The following is a 16,926-nucleotide window of genomic DNA, read 5'->3' as shown; positions in this document are numbered from 1 at the left end:
TTGGTGATTGTCGTTCTCCCCCAGCATCGCCGGTGGGGCCCGCGGCCGTGTCTGTAGGTGGAGGCCGGAGCCGGGTCGGGATGGGGGTCCGGGACACCAAGTCCCGCTGCCGCAGGGCCGGCCTGCTGATGTGAAAACCGTCGATGTGTGTGTATATCGTGCGATTGAAAACTTTTCTGACTTTTTTAATTACAGAAGGCCTTACGACCGGATATGGGCTATAATACGTTAGCCAACTTTCGAATAGAAAAGAAAATTGGTCGCGGGCAATTTAGTGAAGTTTATAGAGCAGCCTGTCTCTTGGATGGAGTACCCGTAGCTTTAAAAAAAGTGCAGGTAAGATGATTTCAATTTTATAAATCATTGTAACCTCCTGCTGTGTGAATGATCAATAATCGGTGGACAAGTCTGTCCTGACTGATTGGGTGGCATCTGTCCTACGCAGGGAATTCTGGGGAAGAATAACAAGTGTCTTTTGTATCTGCAGGCTGATGGGGGCTGGGGGGTGGTGTGGGGGGATGGTGTGGGGCGCATAGTGGAAATTATGTTTCGGTGTCGCTGCGGCCTCTAGGCTTTCCGATGAGGCAGTTTGGTGCCCCCAACTCGGCGATGACCACAGAGACCCCGGAACAGCGTCCACAGCGCTCGGCTTCCCAAGGCGGCCTCAGGGTCGGCCCGCGCCTTGCGGGACAGGGCCAGGCGCGGTGGGCCCGCAGGAGCTGGGCGGCTCCGGGCGCGCGATGGGTGAGGAGACCCCGGGAGGGGCTGCCTCCCTCAATCAGTGGCCCTGGGGTCCGGGCGGGGCGGGGGATGAATGCGGAGGCCACGTTCATGGCGATGAATGACAGACACCGAGGCGGCCCGTGCGGGAGCCGGTGTCCTGCCTGAGACCCCGGTGCTGGGTGCTGTGCGGGTGTCACCCCGGCTCAGCTGAGACCCCCGGGCTGGCGGGGCTTTGCCTGCGCCTCCTGCTGCACCCTGCCCTGAGCTGGTGGCCCGCCCCACCCCCCGTGCTCGCTTTTCCCGACAGGCCCAGAGAGTCTGATTTTTCCCACCCTCTCGCCCGGGCGACTGGCCTCTGCGCCCCGTGTACCTTCGGCCCTTCCAGCCTCACCCACCCCTGCAGTTGCCCTGCTGCACCTGGCAACCTGTTCTCTTTTCTGGAGGGACGCCTGTGAAACCTAAGTTTCCTTGTTTTTAAAAACCGATTATGAAAAATCACCAGGCCTCAGCTGCAGCCTGCACGTGCCCGTCCCAGCGGAAGGCGTCCCCTCCTGCCCGGCGGCGTCCTCCGCTCTCTGCCGGCTTCTCCATCGCAGGCTGCCCTCCCCTGTGCCCCGGCGACACCCTTCTCCTGGGCCCCCGTGGGGACCCCCCCGTGGCCGCCTTCCCCGCCTCGGCTGACTTGTCGCCACGGCCTGGAGCTTGCCTCTCCGGTGGCCGGGGATCGTGCTCGGCGCTTCTCCTGCGGCGTTGGCTTCCCCTTTCTGTCCCCTTCCGTGGCTCCTCGTGGCTCCACTGCTTCGGTGCCTTCCTTCCTCACGGTGATAATTGGGGATCCTTTGCATCTCCTGCACCCCTGGTCCTCACCCACAGCTTCCGCGGCCCCGACCAGGCGGTTTCTGACGCCGTGCAAGGCCTGACTGGGCTCCACTGAGCTTCCAGCCCTCGTGAGTCTGAGCGCCAGAGGCGGCCCCGCGGTCTTCCCGGAGGCCGTTCGGTGTGGGGAGCCCTGCTGGGCGGTGCCGCTGCCTGGCCGAGTCCGCGAGCAGTGAGCTGGCCTGCGGGGTCGAAGGGCGCCCCGTGCAAGCGAGGGCCGTCACGGGTGTGGGGCGCTTGGTCTTGCCGACAGGCGTCTCGCGCCAGAGCGCCACTGCCCGGGCCTCAGGGGACCCGCCAGGACAGCGGGGAGGCCCGGCTGTGAGGCTGCGGTTCAGGCGTGCGGGCGCCCTGAGAAGGGGGTGGACGCCGGGCAGCGGTGAGAGTGGAGTGGACGCGGGCAAGGGCGCCGGGGGCCGGGACAGGGCCGAAGGGGCGCAATCCCGGGCCGAGATGGGGAGGAGGAGGGGGCGGAGGGCCTGTTGCCGGGCTCCTGTGGGGCCGGGCCGCGCCCTCACTTCCCGGGGCTCTGCGGAGCCCGGCGGCCGGAGGGGCCCGGGAGGCGTGCGGTCAGGGTGGCCCCTGCGTGAGCGTCGTCTGAAGCGACGTGTGCCAGGTGGGCCGGACTCTCTCGGGGGCCCTCTTAGCGCGTTCTGTGCGACGCGGTAGGCGTTTTCCTTCTAACGAATTGACACCTGCCTTTCGAGGACATGCCTGCCAAGTCCCTGGAAGCCTTCGCACGCTTCGAAAGCTCTCTGGTGTTATCCTCCTCATCCTTGGCCGTCGGCGGCAGTTTTGGCAGAATTTGAAGGTGACAAAAGAAAATTTTTTAAATGGTCCGGAAAACTCTTGTCAGCCAGTACTTGCCTCGATGCTGCTAATAACTTTGCTCTTCCCAAGTATAAAATAAATTTAAAAACTCAAAGACACTTTGGTAGAGCTGAAAAAGATGGCTTCTGAAGACAGCTTGTAAATATTTTATGAAAATATTTCACAAAATCTAGATTCTACCCTCCCCCCCCATCCCATGTGCTGCCTTTTCTTGCTCATGAAATGAGACAGCTTTGAATCTGTGTCTGGGAATTATTTAATCTAAAGGTTCAGTTTTTATTTTATCTTGACTTGCTGGCTAAGAGAAAAAGAAAGATAAGATACTTCTGAATTTCCAATTAAATGTATTTATTCATGGAATTGGTTCAGAACTTAGTTTTGCCATAAATTTACCAGCAGCGCTCATTTCCCTCTGTTGGAGGACTGGCCGCCGGTTACAGGTTGATTTGTGACTCTGAGGTGGCCTAGGTGGGGTCAGAGGGCGGTGATTTCCACGTGGCCGCTCTGCCGGGGAGTGGCGTGTCCGTGGCGGCGTCCGAGAGCTCTCGTGCACATCTCACGCGCGTCCCACGGGCTTTTCGCTGAAGTGTTTTTTCCAGCACGAAGACAGCACGTACCGAGGGACCAGATCTATCCACGTCTCCAGGCTTGTGGCATTTCAGTTTAGCTGCTAGTACCAGAATCATCCTTTCTCTGCGTTCCGGGGGAAAAAAATTCCCAGGGGTTCCTTTAAGGTCTGAGACGGTTAAAACCTCGCGCCTCCCTCCATTTCCCTGAGCCGTCTCAAGTGCTGTGACGCGTCGTTCCCGGGAAGAGCGCCGGCTCCCATGATTCGGCAAGAGCCGTGACTGCTCCTGCCCCTTGGATTTTTCACGCGCAGGCAGCCTGGGCCTGTGTGTGTTTCCTGCCCACAACGCCAAGCCCAGAATGTTCTGTTCACATGAATACATGTTATTGTTAACGTGTCCTACGCCGACACCGTTTCTTGGCATCACTTGCAGAGATGAGTGGCTTTTCTCTGTGCCGTTGCCGAATGCCGGGCTTGCCCCTTTCCGCCGCGACCTTCCGGCGTGACTTACTCCTAAGAGCCCTTCGCCGGGCGTCTCGCACGCTGTGGATCCGAGGGTCCGTCCCTGCCTGGCTGAGGCGGCCCCGTGTGCGTGCGAGTCCTCTGCGCGCCTGTCTGCACCTGCCTCCTATGGGGCGGTGCTGCTCCCTCCCTTGTTTCTACACTACAGCCTAACCGCGAGTCAGAATGCAGCACGGTTTTGTGAAGGATAGGAGCGCGGCCGTGGGCAGGGGGCCGGGCCTACGCGTTTCCTCCTGGTCTTCCCGCCGTCCCAGCCTCCCCGCCGCAGCCATCTGGTCCCAGCCTTGCCGTTCGCGTCCCTCGAACCGCGTATAGTGCCTCATCTCCCAAACGACTGCACGCAGGAGCTTGATGGCTGCAAAACAGCTTCTTCCTGCTGCTTCAGGCCGGCTTTCGGAGGGGGTCTGCCTCCCCCGTCCTTTCTCTCCTGTCTCCCCTCCTTTCCGCCCCGTTCCATTCTGTTCCGCTCTGAAACCGCAGAGGTTGGCAAGTTCGCGGTGGCCAGGAGGGGGCCGTCAGAGCAGGGGGAGGGAGGAGAAGTCGCTGTTTCTGGTCCGGCACCGGGAGAAAGTGGGACGGACTGTGAGGCCGTCAGCTTTGCTGGCTCTTTGTGAGCCGTTAACTAGGATGGAAGCCTGTGTTTTTCCCCAAATCATACTACGCAGTGCTCAGCTGATTCGCATTAAACTGGAAAAACGTAAACTCGGTATTTGAAGTTTTCATCAGAAACAGTACCATCGCGAGACAGTTGAAGGCTGGAGGAATAGGAAAAGCGTGGTGCTGAAGCGTTCGGTGAGAGAGCATAAGCCAGTTTGTGCACTGCTGTTCCTCTCGCCACGTGAAAGACAGGGCTTGTACGAGAGATGGACGGACGGAAGCAAGAGCCAACGTTGTTTAGGGACGTGAGTGCATGGATTCGTTTTTGCTTTATTTTGTACGTTTTCTTCATCAGTTGTTTTACATTGAGGGAGCAGCAAAGACACGCGCGTGTTGGTGGTCGCGACGCTGCCGCTCGCAGCCCAAACGGTGCTTTCGGGACGCATCTGGCGGTGGAGCTGGGATTCCTCAGGGCTGAGCTTCGGGGTCACCCTTCCACGTGGGGGCTCCGTTTCTGGGTGTCTGTCACTGCCCTTTGCGCCCACGGGCGCTGTGGAAGTCAGTGGCTAGTGGTGTGTGTCGGGGGAGGTCACAGCATCTGGGGCCAGCGGAGGCGGTGCAGGCGCTGGGCCTGGACCGCCGGACGCGGCCCGGGTGCTGCCGCGGACAGCGCTCGGCCACGAGGGCCTGCCCGCTCCCCAGCTCGGTCCTCACTGCTGCCTCCCGGCGGGCCGGTGGGTGGGACGCAGAGCCCGCGCCCTCTAGTGCCCCGCCGGCGCTCAGCGCTGCCTTCTCCTGCCACCGCGGCCTCGCGGCCTTTTTCTTCATTATCACCCCCAGGGGTCTCTGCCGGCATTTTCCCCCGCGTGTCCCCCCCCACCCCCACGTCACTTGCGCAGATACGTCTGCTTCTGCGTTGGACTGTGTCTGTGCCTCCTCCCAGCGAGAGGAGGGTTGTGTTGCCATCACCGCTGCCTCCGGAGGGCCCGTTTCTGCCCCAGGCGGTGGCAGTGCCCGCCAGGGATGCGGGCCCGAGGCGTGGCCCCCGCGCCGTGACCGATGGGGCTGCGCAGGGCGCGGGCGGCAGCAGGTGGCTGTGGGAAGGGATCCCGGCCGCTCCGGGCCCTCGCCCTGTGGACGCTGCTCAGCGTCTACGCTTTCTGCGCCGGCTCTTCTTCTTCTGCAGGAGGGGAATGCTCGCGTCCCCCGGGATCAAACGAGAATTAAATGAGTAGTCCATCTAGCACGTCGCAATTGCTCGATGGATACCGAGCAGTGTTCTGTCCCGCTGACCCAAGACCTGGAACGTGTAGCTGTTCTCTTCCCGCTTCTTGCGCTGGTTGCCGTTGGAGGGAGAGCCGCGTGCTCCAGCGGTGACATGAAATAAAATACCCGCGGGTCCCTGCAGCTCCTGAGAGCTCATCGGAGAGAGAACCTTGGAGTGTGTATATAGTTATATGTGAAATAGCATAATGAGTTTGCATGGTAGCTTGAACCGTAGATTACTGTTTTATTAAGTAACCCTGGATTCTGTTTTTAGATATTCGATCTGATGGATGCCAAAGCCCGTGCTGATTGTATCAAGGAGATCGATCTCCTGAAGGTAAACTGCCAACTGGCCGTCGCCTCTTTTGAACGTAGCTGGATATGCGGAAGAAAGTGGTCTATTGCAATGGAGCACTTTCAAGCAAAAGGATTTATATGGCCCCTGTGCCACTCTAGTTTTAAGGGACCGTCGGGGTTCGGATCTCAGTATGCTGAAAAATGCAGTTACCTTTTGGAATCACTGTACAATAATTTAACTGGCACATTTGGTAGGATAGCTCCCCCCACTTCCCCCATTTCACACTGGGAATACATTAAAGGGGCGTAAAACATTGCACAAATTGTGTTCTGGACCATCCCAGACATTTTCTAAAGATTAAGTAATAATATAAATGCATATTAGTATTATCTCAAGATAGGACACGTTGAGAATGTGGACTGATCCTAACAGCTCCCACATTTTTAATATTTTTGTATCTTTTTTTTCCAGGTTTAGAAAGGGTAATATAGGAGTATGTCAGGATTAGCTTTTCAGTTTCTTGCCCACTCAAAGAATATGACCGACATTTCAGTTATCTCTGCGCTGCTTTTGTTCTGGTGAAATGCCGTCTGAGGAATGCTGTGCCTTACATGTTCAGCTTTCAGAAGAGGCTTGGGTGTTCCTTATGCCGCCCATTTTTGTTGGTGCCTAAAATGAATCAGATTAATCCAAGATGATAACAGTGAGATAAAAATGGCCTGTGTTTTTAAACTGCTCTATTAGTTGTAGCTACTTCCTGGGAAAGGAGTAACTACTTTAAAAATATATGTAAGCTTTGTGGGGAAGACGCCCCCTAAGTGGAAAGAAGAGAAGACGCTCATGCATACACTCTTCTGGGATAATTTTTGAATAATTTTCTTTGAGAAACTATTTGTCTTATGTCAACTTGTTTAAAGGTTAAAAAAGGATTGTACAAGATCATACATGTGTATGAAATGATACATGTATTTCTCGGTGGTGACATTTTCCTTAGGGGATTCTGTGACTCAGTTCCATAGATAAGTGTAGACTGTTCATGCCATTTGGTGTAGGCAGTATTTGGATACAATATAACAGATGCTATTTGTTAAAGTTTCTATTTTATTTTTTGTTTGTTTTAGCTTTTGACGACTTGATGTAGTTATACTAGGACCATCCGTAACTTCAAAATAGGAGTGAAAAGAAAAACTTTATTTACCATGGAGTGCCCTAAAATGACAGTTCTCATTTTGAAGGATATATTGTAATTTTTAGCATTGATGACCGGATTATGCCATTCATTTATATGCATATGTAGATATGTTTATCGGACATGGCAATACTTTAAAAAATTTAAAGTGTGTGAATTACTAAATTACTTCTAATTAAGGATATTAAAATAAAATAGATACCTAGTTTTACTTTCAAAACTTATGATAGTTGTTTTAAAATTGACAACATTAAGGAAAAAGACACTACCCTCTTAAGATTTCTGTAACTGAAAAATGAAACCAGTAACTAAATTTATTCTGAAGTTATGAAACTATTGAGAATTTTCAGTGAGAAAACTTTTTGATGCCTTTTTTTTTCTCCTTAGCAACTCAACCATCCAAATGTAATTAAATATTACGCATCATTCATTGAAGATAATGAATTAAACATAGTTTTGGAATTAGCCGATGCTGGTGATCTATCCAGGATGATAAAGGTAAGGTTTAAAAAAAGACAAACTACAGACTTCTTGTTGTTTAGTAGGATTGCCTGCCAGACATGCAGGTCTGTCTCATACGTTAGATGAAGACCTCGGTGCATGTCTCAGCCTCTGACGGACAGGCCACCGGTGACAGGCAGCGGCTGTGCCTGTGAAGCCGTTCTGCCTGGTGAAGTCCACGCTGGGCAACCTGGAGGCGCGGACGCTCCAGAACCGACCCGGAAAGCGGCCACAAGGCGTGTCTCCTGTGAGCTGAAGTTGCGGTTCCGCAGCTGGGTTCCCCCGAGCACCGGCTTTGCTGCTCTGCCTTGGGCGCCAGGCACAGCGGGGCAGAAAGAGGTGGCCGAGCAGCCCGGCCGTTCCTGAGGGCTGTTCATCGGAGGGGAGCGCATCTAGGCCTTGCCTATCAAACCCTGACACAGCCCCTATTTTTTTCCCCCAAAGGCTTATAAATGGGGTTTAAGTTTAGCCACAAGTCATAGAAACCCCCGCGGAACGGTAGCCCCAAAACTGCCTGTTCTTGGGCGGCTTCTTTCTGTGTGCCTCATTTTCTGAAAATCAGAATAAGAGAGCCTACTTCCTAGGGCACTTTAATGGATTAATAAATTGATATTTATTAAGAGCTTAGGACAGTGTCTCACACATAGGAAGGTGTGTATGTAAGGGGAAGCCACAGCTGTATTACTATTCTTACGTGTATTTCTGTGTTACATAAAAATTGTGGGCCTGATAGGGCAGTTCTGACGGATCAGATCCTCAGAGACCAAGCCTGTGTACAGCTGGTCGAGGCAGCGTCCCAAGGGGAAGGCACCAAGGGCCCTTGCTGGCTGTGTCCCCGGACGCCCTGCTGGACGCTGCCGCTCGGCGTTTCTGGTCTTAGCCCACTGGCCCGGGCGTAGTCACCACCGCGTCCGGCTGCCTTGGGGGCTGGAACGTGGCGTCTGCCTTCAGCCGGGCCTGTGCTGCGCCCGCCTCCTGCTCTGGGAGATGAGTGGACCAGGGTGGGAGTCAACGAAAACCAGCCACAGTAGCCGAGGACGGCTGTTTATTCTGAGCCCCCCGTAGCGAGGGAGTCAGCCACGGTCCCCGACGCTGGGGCAGAGTTCACAGGCAGGCGGAGGGGCAGGGCACCTTCGCAGGGGGACAGAGCAAGGCTGCGGATGCGCCCTGGTTACGGGCTGTCAGCTGGGGAGGCTGTCGGTGACCGGGAAGCTGGGCATCTCCTAGGGCTGGCTAGAGATGTACTTGGCTTTCTCTGGTTGGTTCTGAGTTGGAAGCAGGGACAAAACTTAGAAAAGCTGTCAGTTGTTAAAGAATTCCTGGCCATGGGGGGCTGATAGTCAGAGAAGCCACTGTTTAGCTTCCTGGGTCGTCCCTAGAGGTGGCAGTCTGACTTCCTACCGGCCCGACGCGGCAGACCGGCTTCCTGGGTTGTTTGGTAGAGATAAAAGCCTGGCTTTCTGTTCAGGCTGCCGAAGGCTGCGGTTCAGAGTTCTATTTTTATCTGTGGTCTGGCCATTGTCTGCTTGTGCGTTCAGCCCCTCGGCAGGTCCCCGAACGCGAGGAGCAGCTTCAGCACGTGGGGTCGTTGTGGGGGGTGGGGGGACATTTACAAACAGCGCTGGGTGTTCCGCCCGCGTGGCCCCGCTTAGCGTGCGCGAGGGTTCTGAGAGGCAGATCGGCCCTCGGGGAACTGGGGGCCGTCGCCCGTAAGCAGGGGTGCCGGCGTTGGAAATAGGTCTGGCTCGTGCCGAAACCTCGTGTTTCCCTTCGGTGGCCCTGAAGGACGTGTATCACAGGACTCCTTTGAAAAATCAGATGAGAACCCAACGTCTGCCTTTCGGGACAAAGCCTTCCCCGGCTTCTGAGCCAGGCGTCGGCCGACCCCCCAGCGGCGGCCAGAACCCTGCCCTTCCCGAGAGCTCGGAGCCAGCCTCGTGGCACCGCCGCCACGTCCCTTCTGCCAGGCGCAGGGTGCTCGCCTGCGAGGCGGAGACGGCCTCCAGCTGCTTTCTGAATAGTAGCTGCGCTGCAGAAAAGGAAGCTAATATTCTTATTATCACAGAATGCCATCAAGCTGACTCTGAAGTCCCATGGTCGGCGTGACTCACTTCTGATGGGTTATCTGGTTTTCCGTTTTAGGGACTTCCCACTGTGAGCACAGCTAACCACCAACAAAATGTCCTTGTGAGTTAATGGACAATAAAAAAATTAGAGTGCTAATTTTAAGAAGACATGCAAATACACAAATGCAAACTTTTGCCAAGCAGCTGTCTCTCGCTAGGAAACACATAAAGAGAGAGACGACTAAAGAAAATTCCGTGCCGAGCCCTCTGGAGACAAGAGTTAGTTCCCGCGGAAGGAAGGAGGGCGGACCCTGCCGAAGGGCCCCGCCGCGGGCCCCGCGCCCCGCTGACCGGGCGGTGGCGGCCGCGCAGCCTTTCGCTCCTGCCCACACCGGTTTCCTTCCTTTGCTGCTCCTGCCCCACGCACAGGCGAGGCCCTCCTCCGTGGGCCGTGGGAATGTGCTGCCCCCACCCCCAGGAGCACAAGCGCAGGCCCCGCCTCCGCCTGCAGCAGAGGCGCCGCCCAGGCCCGCGAGAGGCAGGTGCTGTCGGGCTGATGGCGTGTCTGTCGTGTGGCGGACTCAGCTCTCCTCTGAGTGGGCCTCGCCACCCGTCGACATTCTCAAGGGAACGTTTTCGTCGGCTGACCCCGTGGAGGTAGGGAGACGGGCTCAGAACCACAGGATTCTGTTTGGTAACGAGTAGGCGCCGACTGACGGAGAATTGATAACCGTGCTCTTAGGATGCGCTGGGGGCTTCTGACTAGAACTCGAAGGGATCCATCATGTGAAAGAGTAATTAGGAAACTTTTTAAAAAATACAAGATATCAGCGGATTCTTAGTAAGTCCTCAGCTTACAGAGCAACTGAACGTACTTGGGTAGAGGTCTGCAGTGCTTCCTCCGTAGAGGATCGGCAGCACCGCTCCTCTGCCGCCCCTGCAGGCTTGCGGTGTGACCCTTCGGAGTGTCTGGTCTTTCTCACAAGGACCACCTGTGTGCCCCGTCGCCATGCAAGGCCTCTGGGGCAGGTGTCGCCAATCCTCGCGGGACCCGTCTGAAGACCGACGGCCACGCTGCCGAACCTGTACATCTTGCAAGAGTCTCAGCCTAGTGACCGCAGCAGCAGGCTTGGCCAGTCAGTTGCACGCGAGCAGAATGTCTTCATGGCCTGGTTGCACACACGCATGTCTTCTGCAGCGCGACAGTTTAGATCTGACCGAATACCCGAGTGCATTGAAAGAGAGGAATTTAACAACCCGGCAGGGTCCGACAGGCGAGCCTTCTCCTGGTCCTTCCATACATAGAATCGGTTGCATTATGGACCAATGCATTTCAGTAGCACACAGAGTTATGGCTTTTCTCTCGGTTTGTTCAATAGAAATGAAAGAATTTGACTCAAGCTGAGCGTTTATTTTGAAATGTAAACAGAGGTCCCTCTTGTCACGCGTGCGTTTCTTGCCACCTCCTGCGCCCGGGCGTCCGGCTCTGGTGCCGTCCCCGGGCCCTGAGGCTCCCCCGCCCTCGGGCCGCAGGCCGCATCAGTGTTGTCCAGCTGCCCGCGCGGAGGTCCCTGTCACAGGCCGGGCCTTGCAGCCCGCACGCGGCCTGACACCCCAGCACACTTGGGACAGTCCCCTTGCATGGCACTCGGGAACGCGGCCAGCGGGTGGAATTGCGGTGTTTACGGGTCGGGCTGTGTCACGGGTACTGCCGTTTCCCACCCGGCCCGAAGCTCTGCTGAGCTCAGGGACCCTGTCTGCTTTGCTCGCCGGTCCGTTTCCAGCGAGGGGCCTGGCTGATGGCCACAGCTCATACGCAGGCGCCGATGCGTGCGTGGCAGCGGATTGCTCTACGCGCGGGACCCTTCTCTGTCCCGGGCCCATGCCCGGCTCCCGCTCCGCTCTGCGCCCACGGGAGCGGCTGGGCTGCTGAGAGTGAGAGGGTGTGGCCGGCTGGCAGGAGGGGGCTTTTCCTTGTCGGCCCTGAGAACTTTTGTAGGTGTTTTCTCATTGTTTGTGCTGTGAGCTGATCTGTGTAAAATAGGCTCCCTTAGGAGAACTCACAGGAACTTCTGCTCGGAAGGAGCTTGCCGTGACTTAGTGCTGCGGGACCGACAGCAGTAGGCGCTGGAGTTGTAAGGGATGCGACTCGTGTCTTTGTGCTGAGGAGTGTTGTAAATCATCACAACAAAATAGTTCACTGCCTCGAATCTTCAGCTTAATTGGGGTAGAAGACAGAAGAGGGGCTACAGCTCCTGGTCTGCATTCCAGAAGCGAACCTACGCGTCGCCTCAAAGAGTTTTCAAGTAAATAATTAATTGGCTTAGAGCAGGCTGACAAATGTAATTAAGCAATTTATAGTTGAAATATTCAGTATTTCTCTAATTAGTGACAAAGGGATACCTGAGGCTGTGGTCAGATGAAATCGTTCCCAGATGAGCTTTAACATGAAAGGAAATCCGGGACTTTTCACATTATACTTCTTTATCACCAGCAATCAGAATTTTAAAGGAAAATACACTTTTACACACCAGATTTCAGTCGATCCAGTTGTGACACAGGGGCTGTAAAGCCTCTGTTCTGGGCCCTAAAGTGGGCCGACACGCGTGCCCCGTTGTGCAGCATGGCTCGTGAGTGCCTCTCGCTTCACTCTGGCAGCGTCGAGAAACGTGCTTGGTGATGGCGACGCGGTGCGGCGGGGACGCGGGGCCGGGCTCGGGGACGTGCGAGCCAGCCTTCGTCTTGGCCGGCCGGGCCAGGCGCCCTTTTGGGAAACAGAGCAGCTGCCGCGGAGCCTTCGCCCCACCCGCAGCGTCCTCCCTGCCACGGGCCGCTCTCCGGCCGCCCCAGGCCCTGGCCCGGAGCGCGCGGAGGGCCAGTCGCCTGAGATGCGGGCCCGCTCAGGAGCCTCAGGGCGACAGCTCCGCGGCGCTCTCGGAAAACCACCGTGTGCTGCGCGCGGGACCCTGCACGTGGTGCGCGCGCCCCCGTGTGAGTGCCCACCCGCACCTCTGTGCGCGGCATGTGTGTGCAGGCGTGTCACACGGCGCAGTCTCATAGGCGCGGCGATACGGACCGATGGCGCTCAGGGCTCCTCCGCTCCTTAAGCAGTTTGGTGGTGAGGGAGTGCGGAGCTTAAGGGCTTTAGTAACTTGAAGCTGACGGACTGTGACGACCATGATGCCACCCTGTGAGCACGGCGACGGGGGGGTGTACACGTTCTGAGCTTTGCTGGCTTGGGGAGGACGAGAAGGCCGTCCTCAGGGAGCGTTCTGCCCCTCGTGTCGGCAGCCGGGGTGACCTGCAGCTGCCCGGGCGCAGCGGGCGCGCCAAGTGCTGGGCTGGCGGGGGAGATGGCCAAGGCCCGGCCCTCCCTGCCGCCTGGGTTTCTGCCAAGAGGCTGACTTCTCAGCGTTGTCCCGCTGCGCTGTCCTTGTGAGGAGTGTTGGCCTCGCTTCCCAGCGAGCTGCATGCTGTCCGGCGTAACGTGGCCAGAGAGGACACATTGCAGGGCCGTGTCGGGCTCGCGGACTCCGACGCTGGAGAGGATGCGCCCGCGGGATTCCCACGTGTTGGCTCTCCGGGCAGGGCCCCGCCTTGCAAGTAACTCGGACGTATTCAGTCATTCTTTATTGACTTAAAAGATATTTTGACTTCATTCCTTGGTGTTAATGCCCCAGTGTTCAGAAGACACCTTTTGTGGGGGGAGAACTTTGTGACATTATAGGAACTTATTTTCCTTGTTTGCTAAATAGTTGAAGTTTTTGTTTTTCCAAGGCTTAATCACTCAGAAAAATCTTCACCTGTTTCACATTTTCCGCGTTAAGATGAAATATATTTTCAGCTTCCATTAATAACCTATATAGTTGGGGAATGGAGAGATTCCATGGATAAGTCTATTATGAATTATAATGCGGAGGCAGCTGAGTACTCAGTGGGTTTTCCACTTACAGGGCTTGGGTGGAAATATTTTATCACAGCAGAGAAAACCAGATGCCTGGGAGAAGCGTGCTCGGCGGTCTCACGGCTGCCAGGCCTGCTCTGCTTGGCACCTTCTAAAGCGAGTTAGGATGCGCGAATTTTATGCAGAGTGCCAACAGCGAGAATTCTCACACGCTGTAAATTAGGATTATTTACCAAAATTCTAATTGAGACATAACTGTTTTACTGTTTATGTAATTCCCAAAATTGTGTATAGCAAATATTTGTGCAGCTTAACATGGTGAGAACTCATGTCTCTGAAGAAAAATGTTTCCATAAAAGGAGGGATATTTAATAAAAATCACACTCAGAACTGTCAGTTTTGCTTTCCGAAGCACCCTGTCTTTTCCATAGCCCCGTCTCTGTGCACTTAATTCTTTGAAATAACCACGTCAGAACGTGTAGTCTTAAAAGTGCATTGTAATTACAGAGGTATGTTTGTCTGGGAACGTAACATCCCTTCTGATGGTAAATGTTTGACCTAATTACAAATTTATAACAAAGAACAAAGGACTCTAACTACCTGTCTTCTCGTGTGAAGACCGTTTATAGCACTAACTGGGCCTGTGGGCATCTCTGAGCTATAATCATCATTATTATTATTTCCTTTGTTCTTATTAACTGGAGATTTGGAGGATACTATATTCCTGTAAAATATCACAAGTTTTAAGTGCGGAAACGTACGTTAGCTGCAGCTGGGTTTGTGGAGCCTTGGCGTCTACTCTACTGGAGACTCTAGTTTCGAGGTGGTGGCCCCAGGCTGGTCACCTCCAACCCCTCTGCCTCACGCGGGGGCAGGCGGAAGCCCCCCAGACGGCCACGCGGGGCTGGCTCGGGCCCCACAGCCAGCTCCTGCCAGCCTCCCAGTCAGCTCTGTGGTTAACAGGGGCCGTGGCTTGTGTTAGTGGCACATTGGACGTGCGACAACACCCCCCGAGCAGGAAATCTGCCCTCGTCCTGAACAAAAGTCACATCGTCACGCCCGCCCTCGGGTGTGACACTTGGAAGCGGCCGAGGCTGGCGGCTGCCTGGTCCCAGTTTTTGTGACATCCCTGTTTCTCTCTGTTTCTATCACGTCTCTAATCCCCTTCCAAGTGCCTGGCACGCCCGGAGCACGCTTGCTGCTTTTTGTTTTTGTCCGGACTACAGCAGTGCGTGTCTAACGGGCGCTTGGCCGCAGGCCACGTGTGCTCGCTGCCGGTGTCGCGTCCCGGGTGCAGGCGCTGGTCCGGCTGAGTCCAGAAGAGGGCGCTCGGGTGCGCGTGTCCCCCGAGCGCGCGTTTGCTCTCGGGCAGTTATCGGGCAGGGGAGGACGTCCGATGATTAAAAAAAAAAAGAAAGATTTGACTATTTTGCCAAAATCGTATTTAAATAGCTTATTTAAATAGTGTAGATGGAAGATAGAAAATATGCTCTAAAATAGTTTTTGAAGCTCTGCATAGAGAAAAGAGTAGCTTACTGAAAAAAAAGAATTAAATGAAAATTATGTCCACGTGACCAGGTATACCTGAGTGCTCGTTTCTGCCTCTTTATTAATTTTTAGATATTTAATTATAATGACAGTTACAGTTCTGTTTCATAACATAAACATAGTAAAGGTGCCATATCACATAATCTTATTCACATAAATCTTTACTAATACTAACCTTGAAAACTTTTAGTTGTGTTATTGATTATTTTGCTAAAGACTGAGTGCATGACAAATACGTGCACGTTTTTATTTCTGCACGTTGGCGTGAGATGCTCACGCCACTCTAGAGCTAAGTTTGTATGGCGGGCTGGCTGTTTTCGGGGAGGACAGGGTTCGGGGCTGTGCGGACGGCGGGCTGGGGAATGAGGCTTTCCCAGAGACGCGCACGTGCGCGCCCGCTTCCGGGAGCGCCGCCCCGGGTCTCGCGGGGCGGTGGCCTGGCGGGCCTGCCCGCCCCGCGGCGCTCGTGCGCGCTGCCAGCGAACGAAGAGCTCGGGTCCTGCCGCCTCTTCGGCCCCCTCTTTCTGGGAGGCAGCCAGCGGGGCCCCCAGCAGAGCGGCCAGGCTCGCTCCTCATGCGGCCGGCCGGCCGGCTCCACAGCGGAATCCCGCACCGAAGGGACCGGCAGCCAAAAGCATGTGTTTAAACAGGCGCATACAAATATTGGGAGATACCAAAGACGCAATGAAACCGCCTTTGATTTATTTTATGATCAAATCAGATTTATAAAATTCTTCTTCAACAGCCTGTCACGAATTTGGACTCTTAGGCTCCAGCAGGTCCTTCTGTCCAGGCTGCGTTAGATGGAGGCCGAGCTGTTGTCAGTCCCTGCGGTGCGTGTCCAAAGAGAACGTCCCGAAGAGGAGCGTAAGGCCGTGCACGCTCAGGCCACGTGGGCCCGGGAAAACCAGCTTCCCCGATGCGCATTTTGAGGGCAGTTGTCTCATTCTGCCGTGTCCTATAGATTTGATGAATTTTTAAAATAATGGGACTTTGAGAGAGTAAACTGCCAAGATAATTGTAATTATGATGATTTTAGAGTCTATATTAAAGAACAAAATTTCTCTCCCATGGTGTGATACTAACACAACATAGTTTTTTTTCCTGAATGAGAAGATCCCTGGTCCCTGTCCTGTTGATGCCAGACAGCCCTCTGATAGGCTCCTCTGCGCCAGGGTGCGCACGCAGACGGCCTTCACCTGGACTCGTCCCAGGCCCCCAGGAAATTCTGGGTACAGCAGCGAGTGCGGCCTTGCCCCCTAGAACAAAGCCGGTGTTGACCCAGCCCGCAGTTAGAAATACTGGGTGCTGAAACATGATGCGGGAGGTTTGTAACATTTTAGCGATGCTCCGATTGGCCCTTTAGTGCCTGGTCATCTCACTGGTACTCACTGTTGGCTGCTGATGCCACTGCCACTGGAAGTGCTAATAAGTCTGTGGCTGTGGCACGTGTTGTCACAAAGACTTAACTGTCGCATGTCGGCCTCGCGTGCTTGGAGACCAGAGGCATGACGCTCCTGCTAACTGGGGAGGAGGGGTATTGGCAGATTTCTCTGAGTTGATTTCCCACCAGCCTGCCCTTGGCTGGGCACCGGGACCAACGGTGACCAAGGCACTTGTCCTGGAAGCATCTGGGAGTACAGTTTCTCCACACTCGGTAACAAACAGCCGCATCAGCTGAACTTCCAAAAATGGTATCTGTTCCTAACTGTACGTTTTAACAAGTTATCGGAAAATTCTGCGAAAACGTGTCTAAATTCCATGCTTCATACTGGTCATTAATAAATATTGTTAAGTAGCAAACCAATTGCATTTTTGTTTTTGGAAAAAGAATTTATACAATACATCTTTATGGTTCTTATGCAACCAAGCGCTTGGTTCTCGAATGAGCACGTTGCTCGTTAATCCCTCCGGCAAATGCTGCGCAGGAGGCGGAAGCCGGCCCGTGCCGCCGGCGGCCAGTGCGTTGGGGCGCTGGCCTTTCTCCCAGCTGCCGGGCGTCTGCGCAGCGTTGGCCGCCTCCCTGTGATTTTCCTC

The 16,926-nt window shown here is 54.9% G+C and overlaps 1 protein-coding gene across 3 annotated transcripts in view; it reads left to right on the top strand.

The window, feature by feature from the left end:
• NEK7 (NIMA related kinase 7) overlaps positions 1-16,926 on the top strand; it is a 75,550-nt gene that overhangs the window by 37,906 nt on the left and 20,718 nt on the right. For 2 of the 3 annotated variants that reach the window (XM_054576551.1, XM_054576550.1), the window contains exons 3-5: positions 196-336; positions 5,658-5,720; positions 7,258-7,368. In XM_054576551.1, the coding sequence (XP_054432526.1) occupies positions 196-336; positions 5,658-5,720; positions 7,258-7,368 (315 nt within the window). The remainder of the gene's footprint in view (positions 1-195; positions 337-5,657; positions 5,721-7,257; positions 7,369-16,926) is intronic. The other variant, XM_054576552.1, reaches the window with a different exon arrangement.

Source organism: Pteronotus mesoamericanus, unplaced genomic scaffold (assembly GCF_021234165.1).
Source record: "Pteronotus mesoamericanus isolate MK-2021 breed Mesoamerican mustached bat unplaced genomic scaffold, CSHL_Meso_final contig_347, whole genome shotgun sequence".
Classification (NCBI taxonomy): Eukaryota; Metazoa; Chordata; class Mammalia; order Chiroptera; family Mormoopidae; genus Pteronotus; species Pteronotus mesoamericanus.
The sequence above is the reverse complement of the archived record's forward strand: the minus strand, read 5'-3'. Positions and strand labels throughout refer to the sequence as shown.